A 14,739-nucleotide genomic window follows, 5' to 3' on the forward strand; every position below is an offset into this window, starting at 1 on the left:
CCAACCCCCCCCCCGTACATTCTACACAACAGTGGGGCGGGCTGAGCTGTTGTCCTGATAAATATTTCAGGACATCGCACGCTCTAGCTCTACTCTAGCTCTACTAGCCGCGGACTGCTGCGCTACTGCAACAAAAGTTGAAAGTCCTGTTTGCCTGAACCTGACGCAAACTACGCTTCTACAAGTCACGCTTCTGACCCAAAAACTTCCGAGCATTAACGCACAAACCCTGGACGACTGTGCCGCAAGGACTCAGGAGATTCCAGGAACATTCCAGGAACATTCCAGGAACGAAAAGCTGAAAAAATGGCGACGCAAAACCTGATGGAGAGCGGTACCCCGTTGAGTTCTGACGATGCTGGGCACAGGTATCATCCGGCTTGTGAGTGCGCCACGGGCAAAGAGTGTCCTTTAAGAGCTACGCTAGACTCTATGTTTAAAGATCATTTTAGAGGCCAGATGGTTGGCTTGATGCAGAGGATCATCGATGCTGCGTGTGATATGAAAAACGATTGTGCACAGGATACCAAACGTGTGACAAATCTCAAAAATGAAATGGATGTCGTAAGAGGCCTGACAAAGTCATGGCCTGATGTAACGCCCATGTTTTTTAACGGCAAAGAGCCGAACGGCGTAATCCTCAGAAAAGTTCTGGACGTGTTGCACTCATGTTGCGACGAATTCGAAATTGACGAAATTCTCTGTATATGTACTTTTGTAACAGATCTCTGTGTGTCACTGGTGTCAAAAAATGCAAAAACTGACGTTGGTGAAATAGTTGAAATTCTGGTCAACTACATCCTAGAGCAAGACATGATAGCCTGCAGAGATTTTCTATTCTGGTTAGATCATCTGTAAATGTTGTTTTACTTTATGTACGTAATGCCGGTCTATCATTTTCTTCACTACTTCAATGTATGAAAGTATAATGTTGAAATAAAAATAAAAAATACAAAAATGACTATTGTGGTATTGTCTGAGTTTATAAAAATAGTATTATAATATTTAGAATAATTAAAAATAATACATGATTTAAAAGATTAAATTTTCCAATATTTGTTTTCTGCATTTTAATTACTGTATTCCCGAAGTGGCAACCATTTCCAAGATGTGAATACCTGAAATTGTGTGGTGATTTTTCAAATGATACAACTAATTTGCCCGCTGTGTACAGAACAGAAGAAAGGACATTTTGTGGTGTTGAACAAAATTAGATTTTGTTCTTAGCATCGGGTCCTGGATCATAGAGGGTATTTAATAAGTTTAATAAGATTATGTGAGAGGACGACTAGACACTAGTCATGGGATGTCCGACAGAGAGAAGGGCTTGAGTGGTCACATTTTTATGTCTTCATCCAGAGCCTTCATCAAAAGTGCCTTTTCCCCCGCTTCGCAACGTAGCCATCCTCTTTCCGCCCCTGTGACAGCCGTAACATCGACCACCACGGCATCCGTTTCAGGCCAAACGGAGGAGTTTACTTAAACATGGCATTCAGCAACCTGACCCTCTCCAGCCCCATTTCCTCCCATGGAGTTGAGGATATGTCTCACCAGCGCCCTCCGGCTTGTCACAATCCTGGCATGCGTCAGGAACAGGAACGCCTTGACACCTTTCAGAATTGGACTCTTGCACCAGTAGCTCCGGCCGAGCTTGCCAAAGCTGGTTTCTACTACCTTGGTCAGGGCGACAGAGTGGCTTGCTTCAGTTGTGGAGGCCAGCTTAGCAACTGGGAACCGGGAGATCTGGCAGTATCAGAACACCAGAGGCATTACCCCAACTGCCGCTTCGTTCGAGGTGACCGTGCAGATAATGTACCTTTATCTAGCCTTTTCAATGTATCGGCAATGCAACAGTGTGAAGAAAGGTTGCTCACATTTGTCTACTGGCCCTCAAGAATAACTGTTCGACCAGACCAATTGGCTATGGCTGGTTTTTACTATGTTGGTCGTAATGATGACGTGAAGTGCTTTTGTTGCGATGGTGGACTCGGATGTTGGGAGTCTGGTGATGATCCATGGGTAGAACATGCCAAGTGGTTTCCAAGATGTGAATACCTCTTGCAAGAAAAGGGCCAAGAGTTTGTTCATCAGATTCAAGCAAGATTTCCAAGACTATTTGAACAGCTATTGACTAATGGAGACAGCGACTCAAGAGAATTTGTGAGAGAACAAGAGAACAATCCTGTGGTGAAGTCTGCTTTAGAGATGGAATTTGAGCATGGCCTGGTGACCCAGACAAATGAAGCAGCATCCCCGAGTCAAGATCTTTCAGACTTGTCTATGGAGGAACAGTTAAGAAGACTTCAAGAGGAGCGCACATGCAAAGTTTGCATGGATAAGGAAGTGAACATTGTCTTCATCCCCTGTGGTCACCTAGTTGTGTGCAAAGAATGTGCGCCTTCTCTGAGCAAGTGCCCCATATGTAGAGGCTTGGTCAAAGGCGCTGTCCGTACTTTCCTATCATAAAACGAAGATATTTATCATCCAAGTAACAACAGTTTTTAGATTTAACTTAATAAATAATAAAAACAAAGGAGAAGTTTATTATTTTCACTCAATCCAGTAACAAAATCAGATTAAACATTACACGTTTAAAACATATGGGTGAATTGTTCACCATAAGTTCTGTAACAAACTTTTAGAAAGTAGCTAGGATGCGCATGCTTTAAGTTAATGTGCTTTAAGAATAATTTTGCGCAGGCTTTAAGTTAATTTGACCAACAAGATGTTTTGAGTATTGAGTTAAAATTAAAACGTGATAAATATCGCATCATTACCGAATTCATAACTTCAATATAACTTCAATAGTTATCAAGCACCAGCTGATTTAAGTTTTTCTTCAAACAAAAGTAATTTTCTGATAAATCATCGTACACCTACACGTGTTTTGTTGTATGCACAGATTTTGAGGGTCGCTTATAGAAAGAGGCATCCTTGTCTTTATTTTTAAAAACATAGAACCAGAGAACAGAGAACCTTGTGCGGCATATCCGCATAAAGGGTTAAAATATACATTTTAGCGCTATTTAAAAACTAGGACGGTATAACGGTATATAGGACGGTATATAATATAATGTAAATGTCTCAAGTGAAGATGATGGTTTAAAACATAATTTTATCAAATCAAGCCAATTCATGCGAATACTGTCGTATATGAACAAAGAGAAGACCTAGAGTTCACTAACATTACAGCTAACTGTAGGAAACAGATATCCGGGGAGAGTGTAAAGAAAACGCCATACAAAACATTACAATCACACCCGGCAATACGATAAGTGTTGCGCTAGTGATGTTAAAAATTGTTGTTTCAGAAGAAATGCAAAGATGTGCTTTTTAGGAGCGCCCGCTCGACACGTGACGTCACATCTCCGCGCTGCTGTTTTGGCGCGCTTTATGGAAGTTTGAATCGTTAGCGATGGAGCGCGTGACCACGAGCAGTGTGAGAGGATTCCTGAGATCTTGCGACGATCTGACTGAGAAGATTCGCTGTTTAATACAGAAGAAACTCGTCAAGAAGTTCTTGAGCAGGTGATATTATGCGCTTACGATGCGATGTGAACAGGGCCGTAGCTAGAGAATTCGGGGGGCCCCCTAAAAAATATATTCATGCGGGCCCCCTTCACCAATATCATATACTGTACAGTAGATGAGCATGGAGGCCCAAATATAACAGAAGATGGTGATGTTGTTGTAAAACCTTTATTTTAAAAGTTAAATGTTTATATAAAATTACAACTAATAAAAACTAACAAAAAGAAAGAAATAGTTGAATAATAAAACAAATTTTAAAAAAGTAACTGCAAAATAATGTTTTTCCCATCAGTCTGTTATAATTCATAAATACTTCATCAGCCGGCAGGTCAGGTGCATAATGCAATGCGTCGTGACTCATGTACCTTTTTTTAACTCTTATGTTAAAAAGAGAAATTTTGACCGCGCAATCTTTCGGCCTTTGAAAAAGTGAATGTTTGAACTCTGGTGTATGCTAAATGAAACCAGGCGAACGGGTGTATGAATGTGTCTACAGGTGTATCTAACCCTAACAACTAATGACCAACTTTATTTTTGCTATTGTACATACATTTTATTCTTCTAACTGTTTGTCTTTGGTTAGCACAGCTGGAGAAGAACAACAGGGAAGTTGGAAGACACAGTAGAGGAACTACAGAATAAATATGGAGAGAAAACAGCATTAAAAAGGATCAAGTCCATAGTGAAAAAAATCTGAAAAAAGAATATCAAACGTAGGAAAGATGTATAATTTACTTTGTTAGTAGTCAATATGTTTCTCAATCTTCAATTAGCTTTACTATAATGTTTACATGGTTTTGGTTGTGTATTTAATTGCTCATTTTTTAACAGATGGTGACGTTCAACAGCCTAACAACCTTCCACAACGACGCCAGCATAATATTTCTACATCATTCGGACAGCCATTAATTCAGAACCCTAATCAGCTTAACTTAACAATTGCCCAGAAGAATGGTGGGACAATAGTTACTACAATCATGGTAGAAAACACAATATATGGTGATGTTAACATCGGTGCGGTGAGTGTCTGATAATTTAAGAAACAGTTGCTTTTACAAACAAATAAGAAATTATTTGTGTAAGTTATATATATTTATTTATGTGTATTTTTGTTTTGTTTTTTAAAGTTAGTCCATAGGGTGTGGAACTTTGCACAACTATTTACACACATACTGTTTTTGACACATAGTGATTGTGAACATTCCTTTTTTTTTTCTTTTTTTTTTTTTAATAATACATCTCTTTCATTTTGTGCCGGATGTTAAAAGATAAAGGTATTAGTTAATAACAATTAAAAACTTTAAATCAACATGAAGCCATAATATTAATCAATAAAATATGGTTAAATTACAGTACAATGACTTCCATAATATTTTATTTTATTTTATTTACAAAGTTGTGCGTCGTGAGTGAGACCTCGCAAAGATTACACCAATATTAGATTTCTTGTTGCGTGGTCGCACTATATGCCAGAAGCTTAGTCATCAACATCTAAACTAAACATTATCATGGTTTAGTTGTATTTTAAAACACTTTCTTTTTTTTCATTTTTTTTCATTTTTCAGGTTGATATTTGTAGAAATAAGCAAAATACATTTATAAAAACAAGTTAATGGCCTTGTGTCAGAACACAACAGGTCTTTTTATTGTAACTTTGAAAAGTGTAATACAGTATTTGATTTTTACAAATACCTAAACCAATGGGCCTAAGCCGTTGACCCCTGAAGTTATGACTTCTGAAGGCCTCTCATGTGTAGATTCGCTCGTTTAAATTTTTTATTTTATTAGCTAAAATCATTGTCTGTATTCATAAAATATGTCCTCATGGGTGTAAAATGACCTCTGCCAATGATCTGACTTATCCTCGTAAGCGAAACATTTCTTATCTTTATTTACATGGGGCGGGTAAGTCCAAGGAGGCTTCCGTGTCGTTCCGCCATCTTGAAACACTATAATACCAGAGAGGGACGAAAAGCGCTAGCCTAACTCAACACGTTTCATCATCAACACTAGTATAGTCATCAGCACATTCAAAAGGACCATCAAAATAGTGTTACATTAAAACTGACAAAAATTGTAATTCTGAATTTAGTAATAATTATAACAAAAAGTTTACATTAAAATTGACTATGCGTCATAATTATGAGATGAAAAGTTTAAATGATGATGTACTAAAATTGAAATTATGATAAAGTAAATATTCCATAGTGAAATTTTCTGAATTCTATATAATTGTATTTGTGAAAATGTTTCAGTACTGAAACAGCATTTATGAGTTTTTACATATCTTCTGCTTGTTTCTGCAGTTCGTGTAGGCCTCTAAGCCTATAAATTACTAAAAATGATTATTGAATAACTTGAATTTTGTTGACAATGTAAAAAAAATTGACTTTCCATACCGGGAGTTGAACCCGGGCAGCCTGGATGAAAACCAGGAATCCTAACCGCTAGACCATATGGGAGGCACTGCACGGTACAATATAATGCTGGATCATACTTATGCCGAGCCACAGGAGAAGGAATCCTCGTGGCCAAAAAGCAAAAATGTAATTTATCGGGATGTATATAAATATCGGGATAGCTTCTCCCAGGTGGAAAGAGCTAATGAAGGAGAAAGACTTTGAAAGGGAAGTTGTCTGCTTTCTTCTCGACGGGTGAGTCAAAGTTACGGTCTAAATTACAAGCTTTTTTCATTGCTTGCTTGTGTAAATCATTATATTGGCAGCATAACAGTAGAACATGTACAATTAAACTCGATGAAGTGCTATTGGAAGACATGTTGTCATAGATTCTTGACACATAACGGCTACCGCAGTTGCAACACGCAGTTGCAAAAAGCGAGGCGCTAGAGAGCACTATTTGTTTAAATGCAGAATACAATTTCACCGCTAGATGGGAGAAATTATTTTGGGAGAACTAACTTGTAGTAGGGTCTTTAACAAAAAAAAAAAAAAATCTCCACAATTGAGGAGGTCAAAGGGCATGCTTCCTGCTATAGCTCTACCCAAAGTCTGTTCATGCGACCACCAGACAGATTTTAAACACCGGATTTAAACTTCTACATATATTTTGAGTAGATAACCGATAGTATATTCTCAGTAAAGGGTTTCACCTTGTGTGTTTCCACACTGATTAAGGATAGTTCGGGAGATACAAGTAAAAATGATCTTATACGATCTTATACTTATACTTTGAATTAAGACGAGTAAAATTAAATATTCGCTCAAGACAAACTTTACTTATCACACATCGCGTCTCTGAAATTGTGTGGTGATTTTCCAAATGATACAAACTAAGTCTAAATAAGAGCAACGTGGAGTCCTTGGATTTCTTAAAACAACATAACAACAACAACAACAACAAAAACATTGTGACAAACTTTGACAACATGTTTCATGTTGTATGGACAAAAATACTGTTTGAAATATTTTTGTATAAATAAGATCTAAGCATAATTTTTGCTTTTATTTAAATCTAAAGTTTTTGAACAGACGCCGTTTAGTAAAAAGAGGTCTTCTAAGAAGATAAATAGAAGATATGATTTTAATAAAACTTTAAAGATTTGATTTAAACAGTCTTTTAATTTTAAAATATCTCATTTATAAGGTTATGCTTTTAAATGAATTTAGTATAAAACTCTGGATGTACTCTGGAACGCAGACTAGATTTACTGTGACATTGTCCCCCCGAGGCTCATCTGGTCAACTATTTGCTTTTTGGATTGTTTTTTATCGTTGCATAAAGAACTACTTCGCCTCTCTGGAAATGTAAGGTGTTTTTATTTATATATTTATTTAGCTAAAACTTTGTTTACATTTTTTAAATACATTTTAGTAACATATGTTATTATTCATTGGTTATATATTTATTAATAATTTAATTTAAAATAGAGATTTTTTAGAACCGCGTGTGTGCGCACACAACACAGCTTAGAAATTATATTAAATTATTTATTTTATAGTTTTCTGCGATGGTCGTGTTTAGGTGTACGGGATAGAATATGCAATATTCTATGGATTCTATTGAAAGCCCCCAACATAAAAATAGAAACCCCCGCATGGACAAACAATTATGATTGACTAAGTACAGTTTTTCAACCATCTAAAGTTTTTTGAACAGACATTGTTTAATAACAATGATACTTTAGGTTACCGTTAAACAAAATCATTAGAGTAATCTTTTAAAAGATAAATAGAAGATGCGTATGTATTCAAACTTTAAAGATTTTTAGGATTATATTTTGAAATAAATTTAGTATGAACAAAACTTTGTCTCTGGAAATGCGTTAGCAGACTAACATTACGTACGCTCTGACATGATGCACAGAGGCCCCTCTGAGTCAAAGAACGACAGACGGAGCTGAGAGAGAGAGAGAGAGAGAGAGAGAGAGAGAGAGAGAGAGAGAGAGAGAGAGAGAGAGAGAGAACCACTCTGTGATTTTATATTATATTATAAGCAATTTATTTATTTACTTTTAAAGAACAGAATGTTTTTCAACTTTAGTTAAATTAGCAATATAATTATTTTAATTTATAAAGAACGGAATGTTTTATGTAATATGATTTTTATTCTTTTGTTTATCTAAAACAATTGGATCAATAAGATATTTATTTTATAAGCATTTCATTATATACTTTTATAAATTCACTGTTACCTATGGAATGCGGAGGAGCAGGAGGGGGGTGTCAGGATGTAGAGGACGCGCGCATAGACACACAGACACGCGCGTGGCTCCTTTACTGGTGAGATAGATAGACGAGCACGTGCTGACAGACACGAGCGGGGGCCCCTGTTTGAGAGACTTTTTTATTAAGACTTTAATAAAATTGTTTATTAAAACATTATTACGACTTTTAATAATGTATTAAATTTAATTAAAAATATATATATAAAAAAAAATTATAAAGATATCATTTAAACTTTGAAATAATTTTAGCCCTAACACAATGTCTCATTCTGATCGCTGAATAAACCCTAGGAGTCAGAGACCGTCAGGTGGTGCTGTAAGAGAGAACCACTCTGTGATTTTATTATTTTGTTTATCTAAAACTAAAACAATTGGTTTCAGTAGTTTTTTATTTTATATACTTTTAAAGAACAGAATGTTTTTCAACTTTAGTTAAATTATTTTACAACCATTTCATTTATACTTTTAAAGAACAGTATGTTTTCAACTTTTTTGTGGTAGGTTTTAGTAAGATATTATATATTGTGTGATGTATTCTTTTATCCTTATTCATTTATTCTTTTGTGTGATAGACACCACACTGATTTCCACAACCTGTTTTTTCTTCAGCGCTCTATAAACATTTAACTGCTTGTATAATTGTTTTTCAATGTAGTATGACACACTTACACAGTCTTTTTCTTCTCTCATTCCAAAGGGGCACACAATGAGCTCTGGAATGCGGAGGAGATGCTGACACATATCCTAACAGCTCCTTCAAACTTTCTGTCAAATCACATGATCTAGGGTTAAAAAGGTTAAATGGCAAAAGCTTCTGTCAAAATCACATGATCTAGGGCTAAAAAGGTTCAAATAGGGCAAAAGCTTCTGTCAAACCCACATGATCAAAGCAAGGTCAATAGGGTAAACCATAACAACATATGCCGGAAAGACACCGGAAGGTCAACCTGTCAAAACACATGATCGAGGGGATAGGTAGGGTCATAGGTCAAAACTAACTGTCAAAACCACATGATCGACGGATAGGAAGGGTCAATAGGTCAATCCATAACAATAGGGACCGGAAGGGCAACCGGAAAGGTCAACCGGAAGGTCAATGACAACCGGAAGCCATCAATCATTTTGACACTTGCCGTAGCATATATACTACTACCACAATTAAAACACTCTCTTTGCCTAGTTTGATCATTGAGCTTTCAAACGGCTCCAACTTACTGCACACCCTTGAAGCAGTTTGTCCCCATCAGGAATGTAAACAGAGCCACTGATAAGCAGTTCTCTGTATTCTTTTACAGTCCACCAGTGGCGGATTCAATCGCAATAGCCAAATCATAATCTTCATCATTATCATTGGCAGCACATTAATTTTCATAAGCTGCACAGAAAATCACTCAACATATTCCAAGGGGTTTTCACAATGTTTCTGTTTATCATGAATCACATTTGTCCAAGGAAATGAAGTAGTTGATACCCTGGACCTCCTGTCAAAAAATGATTGATTGACAGGTGCCAGGTCCCGCCGCGTCCGGTGACATGTCCCACCCCTTCCGGTGTCCCGCCCCTTCCGGTGACAGGTGTCCCGCCCCTTTTGGCATAGGATCAAAGGGATCAAAGGGCTTTTGACAGCTAGTTTTGACTTTTGATTGACAGGTTGACAGTTAGTATGACTTTTAATCATGTTTTGACAGCTAGTTTTGACTTTTGATTGACAGTTTGACAGCTTTTGATCATGTTTTGACAGCTAGTTTTGACTTTTGATGTCTTTTGAAGGCTTTTGAAGCCTTTTGATATTGACAGAAAGTGTTATAACAATAATACGTGATGGCTATATGACAGAAAGTTGAAGCCTTTTGAACATGACAGTTAGTGTTTTTTGAAGACACTGTGATTAAACAATATGTTATGGTATCTGACAGAAAGTTTGATTGTTTGAAGTCATTTGAAGCCTTTTGAACATGACAGTTAGTGTCTGTGTACCAACTTCAAAAACACACACACGATCCTCCTATTCCTGAGCGTATCCGGGCTGTACTGTGAAACTGATAAGGGGAAAACTGTGGAAGTTTATCTCACACACAAATGTTGAGAAACCATTCAGTTCTTTTAAAAGAATATAAATGAAATGTTTATAAAGATCTTACTAAAACCTCACTCAAAAAGTTTAAATAAAATGGAGTCACAAAAACAATCGCAATCAGTTAAATGTTTATAGAGTAAAAAAAACAAAAAAAAAACAAAAAACATACAGGTTATGAAACAATCAGTTAAATGTTTAGAGAGTTGAAGAAAAAAACATATAGCTTATGAAACAACGCAATAAATGAAACGGGTTCACGAAAATAAAAAATCATCTCACATGTATAGATAACTAAAGCGCCTCTCCAGCACAGCCCCGGCCTGAGTGGTGCGCGCGCCCTCCGCATTCTGACATCCCCCTCCTTCTGCTCCTCCACATTCCAGAGCACAGTGATAGTGAGAAACAGAGATTTTATAAAATAATGTATATTTCACACAAATAATATAATATACAATAATATAAAATAGCATCTTACTGAAACCAATTCTTTCAGTTTTAGATAAACAAAGAATAAAAAATCATCTTACATAAAACATTCTGTTCTTTAAAAGAATATAAATTATTATAAATAAATAATATAAAATAAAGATCTTACTAAAACCTCAAACAAAAAGTTGAAATAAATGTAGAACTATCCAGTTTAAATAAAATGGATTCACAAAAAATTGCAATGAGTTAAATGTTTATAGAGTTGAAGAAAAAAATCCATAGGCCTACATGTTATGAAACAATCAGTTAAATGTTTAGAGAGTTGAAGAAAAAACATACAGCTCATGAAACAACGCAATGTATGAAACGGGTTCACGAAAATAAAAAATGATCTTACATGTTTAGAAATTCCGGCCTCTCTTTACACCAGCGTTTGACCTGCGGGAGCTTTCAAAAAGCACCAGCCAAGGGTGTGTGTGTGTGTGTGTGTGTGTGTGTGTGTGTCTGTGTCTGTGACTGTGTCAGAGAGTCACACAAATTCAGTGATCAGGATATCAGGTGCTGAGTTTTTAAGTATAATCTTAAAAGTTTAAATGATATCTTTTAAAAATAAAAGATTGTTTAAATGAAATCTTTAAAGTTTGAATAAATACACATCTTCTATTTATCTTTTAGAAGATTACTGTAATGATTTTGTTTAACGGTTATTAAACAATGTCTGTTCAAAAACTGTACTTAGTCGTCTTAAATCTCATTTATATGAAAAGATTCAATCAGCATTTTTTTTGTCCATGCGGGGTTTACATTTTTATGGCGGGGGTCTTCCATAGCCATAATGATTTTTGTACTGTAACTGCATATTCGATCATGTACACCTAAACACGACCATCACAGAAAACTACATTTGTACATTTTCAAAAATGAAATAAATAAATAAATAATTTAAGATCATTTCTAAGCTGTATTGCACGCGCGCACACACACGGTTCTAAAAAATGAACTAATCTCTATGTGCATCATGTCACAGCGTATGTAATGTTAGTCTACTAACGCCTTTCCAGAGCCAAAGTTTTGTTCACACTAAATTCATTTAAAAGCATAATCTTAAAAGTTTAAATGATATCTTTTAAAAATAAAAGATTGTTTAAATAAAATATTTAAAGTTTGAATACATTCATATCTTCTATTTATCTTTTAGAAGATTACTGTAATGATTTTGTTTAAATTGAACCTAAGGTATAATTGTTATTAAACAATGTCTGTTCAAAAACTTTAGATGGTTGAAAAACTGCACTTAGTCGTCTTATATCTCATTTATATGAAAAGATTTAATCAGCATTTTTTGTCCATGCGGAGTTTCAATTTTTATGGCTTTCCATAGCCATAATGATTTTTGTACCGTATAACTGCATATTCTATCCCTTACACCTAAACACGCTGATCTTTCTGAATTTATTTCAAAGCATAATCGTAAAAGTTTAAATATGATCTTTTAAAAATGAAAGGTTGTTTTAGTTTGAAGTTTAAAGTTCTTAACTTTCTTTCTTAAAAAAATCTTTAAAGTTTGAATACATTCATATCTTCTATTTATCTTTTAGAAGATTACTGAAATGATTTTGTTTAACGGTGACCCTAAAGTATAATTGTTATAATGTGAGACAATGTCTGTTCAAAAACTTTCGATGGTTGAAAAACTGCACTTAGTCGTCTTATATCTCATTTATATGAAAAGATTCGATCATCATTCTTTGTCCATGCGGAGTTTCAATTTTTATGGCTTTCCATAGCCATAATGATTTTTGTACCGTAACTGCATATTCTATCCCTTACACCTAAACACGACCATCACAGAAAACTACATTTGTACATTTTCAAAAATTAAATAAATAAATAAATAATTTAATAAAATTAAGCTAAATAAATATATAAATAAAAACACCTTACATTTCCAGAGAGGTGAAGTAGTTCGTTATGCAACAATCCAAAAAAGCAAATAGTTTAGGTTGTCAAACAAAACAGCCTCAGATCCTTCAGAGATAAACTACAGTGTGAAATAAATCATTTAAAAGCATAACCTTAAAAGTCTCAATAAGACATTTTAAAACTAAAAGACTGTTTAAATCAAATCTTTAAAGTTTTATTAACCTACAGCTATTGTTGCAAGCATAATTTACATTTCTTTTAAGAATAATGACTCAAATGTGGGAAAGAAATAACTAGGCTATGTTATTTTTTATTAATGAATATAATATGAATAAAACACGAATTTAATTAGCCTACAAAAATCGGAACACTATTTAATTCTGGAAGGAGAAGCTTATAGACCTACCAACAAACCTGCCACATTTTTTAGAAATAGCAAAAAATACATTCGTCTTATTTTTTTTTTCAAATAGGCCTATTTAAAACACACAAATTCATAGGGCATTCTATGGGTTATATCAATATTTTGTGTTATTCAGCACTTAGATGGAAATGTGCCGAGTTAAGCCAATACGACCTGGATTATTTTCCTTGTTTAATAACTCCTCATATATGAGCATAAGAATTGGATTACCACAAATGATCCGTGCTGAATTCGTCTGGTCTGACTCAGTTCATCATTGATTGGGAGAGAACAGTTCAAACTTACTGGCTGTGGAAATCAGTGGGCGACTGGGCGTGTTTCATTATACTATAAGCAAAACGCCGTAAAATAGCGCGCGCTCTGTGCAACCAAAACGGCGTTTTTTACGGCGTCATATGGCGAGATGAACGGCGTAAAAAGCGGCGCTTTCCATGCACACTAAAACGCCGTCAAATACGGCGTCATTGACGTATTTCGCGCGTCTTTTACGGCGTTTGTAATTACAACGGCGTATTTTGCGGCGTCCAATACGGTTTAAAACGCCGTATTTGACGGCGTTTGGCTTTAAACGCGATTAATCTATGGCGTATTTCTGAGCCTCTTGGCTTGCCATAGTTAATGCGTCCAAATTTCACGCGTTGCATATAATAAGTATTGTCCCCAACGGCGTTCCATACTGAATTGGGACAGCCTTCATCGAGCCGCGTGATGCAATCGGCCTTCAAATGCGACCTTCCAAGGATGCAGCCTTTGAATTGGGACGTCCTTCATCGCGCCGCTGTGACGCAATCGGCCTTCAAATGCGGCCAATCGGCCTTCAAATACGGCCTTCGGAGGATGCAGCCTTCACATTGGGACACGTCTCAAAGAGAAAGGCTAGACGTTACAGCACCATAAACACAATCACCCTTGTTGACACTGTGGTTATGCATTGTGATTAGTTTGAATTGTAAAGATTTGTCAGCTCTGACAAAAAAAGAAAAAAACGTAATACTGTAACATTAAAGCAATGCAAGACTAATGTTTAAGAATGGGTAAAACAGAACTGGTCCAACAAATTCCTCTTGAGTATACTGGTTTTTACTTAACTGGTCCAGTAACTTTAAAGTGTGCTTCATAAAACGATTATATGTTAGTTTATACAATGACTCATGATGGTATTATTTATTGTAATTCTCATAGATTAATCATAGAACTGTATGCAGGATTACTATTAATTAATTAATTAATTAGCATATCTGGCCAGAGGTTGTGGTTATATCTATGGATATGTATAATCTTACAAGCACATGTAGATCACCATAACAAAATTAAAATAAAAATAGTTCCTGACTGAGCCCCTAATGATTAAAGATGAAATTATTATCATTATTATTATTTTGACAACACATGAAAACCCACTGGGATTTGATGCTGGTTAGTTTAATTTCAGATAGTAGCAGATGCTGGAAGGATAACATCTTTAAAGACCTTGCACATAAATCAGAATTTTCTGAAATGGTGATAAAAGTGTATTACCTTGAAATCTTAAAAAACATATTTTGTATGCATTTGCATGAGGTAGTTTTTAAACCAGCATTCACAAGACATGAGACACATTGTCATTTCATATTAAATCCAATCCATTGAATAATATAATACAAGTGGAGATTCTTGGAACAGAATGGA

The 14,739-nt window shown here is 35.4% G+C and overlaps 1 protein-coding gene across 1 annotated transcript; it reads left to right on the forward strand.

The window, feature by feature from the left end:
* Positions 1-1,485: 1,485 nt before the first annotated feature.
* LOC309491547 (putative inhibitor of apoptosis) lies at positions 1,486-3,788 on the forward strand (the record flags this gene model as incomplete). The annotated part of the gene is made up of 1 exon (XM_082190611.1): positions 1,486-3,788. One exon carries the CDS (start codon positions 1,486-1,488, stop codon positions 2,464-2,466), a length of 981 nt encoding a protein of 326 aa, XP_082046737.1. The 3' UTR covers positions 2,467-3,788.
* Positions 3,789-14,739: the final 10,951 nt, after the last annotated feature.

The sequence above is a fragment of the Leuciscus leuciscus genome, assembly GCF_965113295.1.
Source record: "Leuciscus leuciscus genome assembly, contig: HAP1_SCAFFOLD_346, whole genome shotgun sequence".
NCBI classification, from domain to species: domain Eukaryota; kingdom Metazoa; phylum Chordata; class Actinopteri; order Cypriniformes; family Leuciscidae; genus Leuciscus; species Leuciscus leuciscus.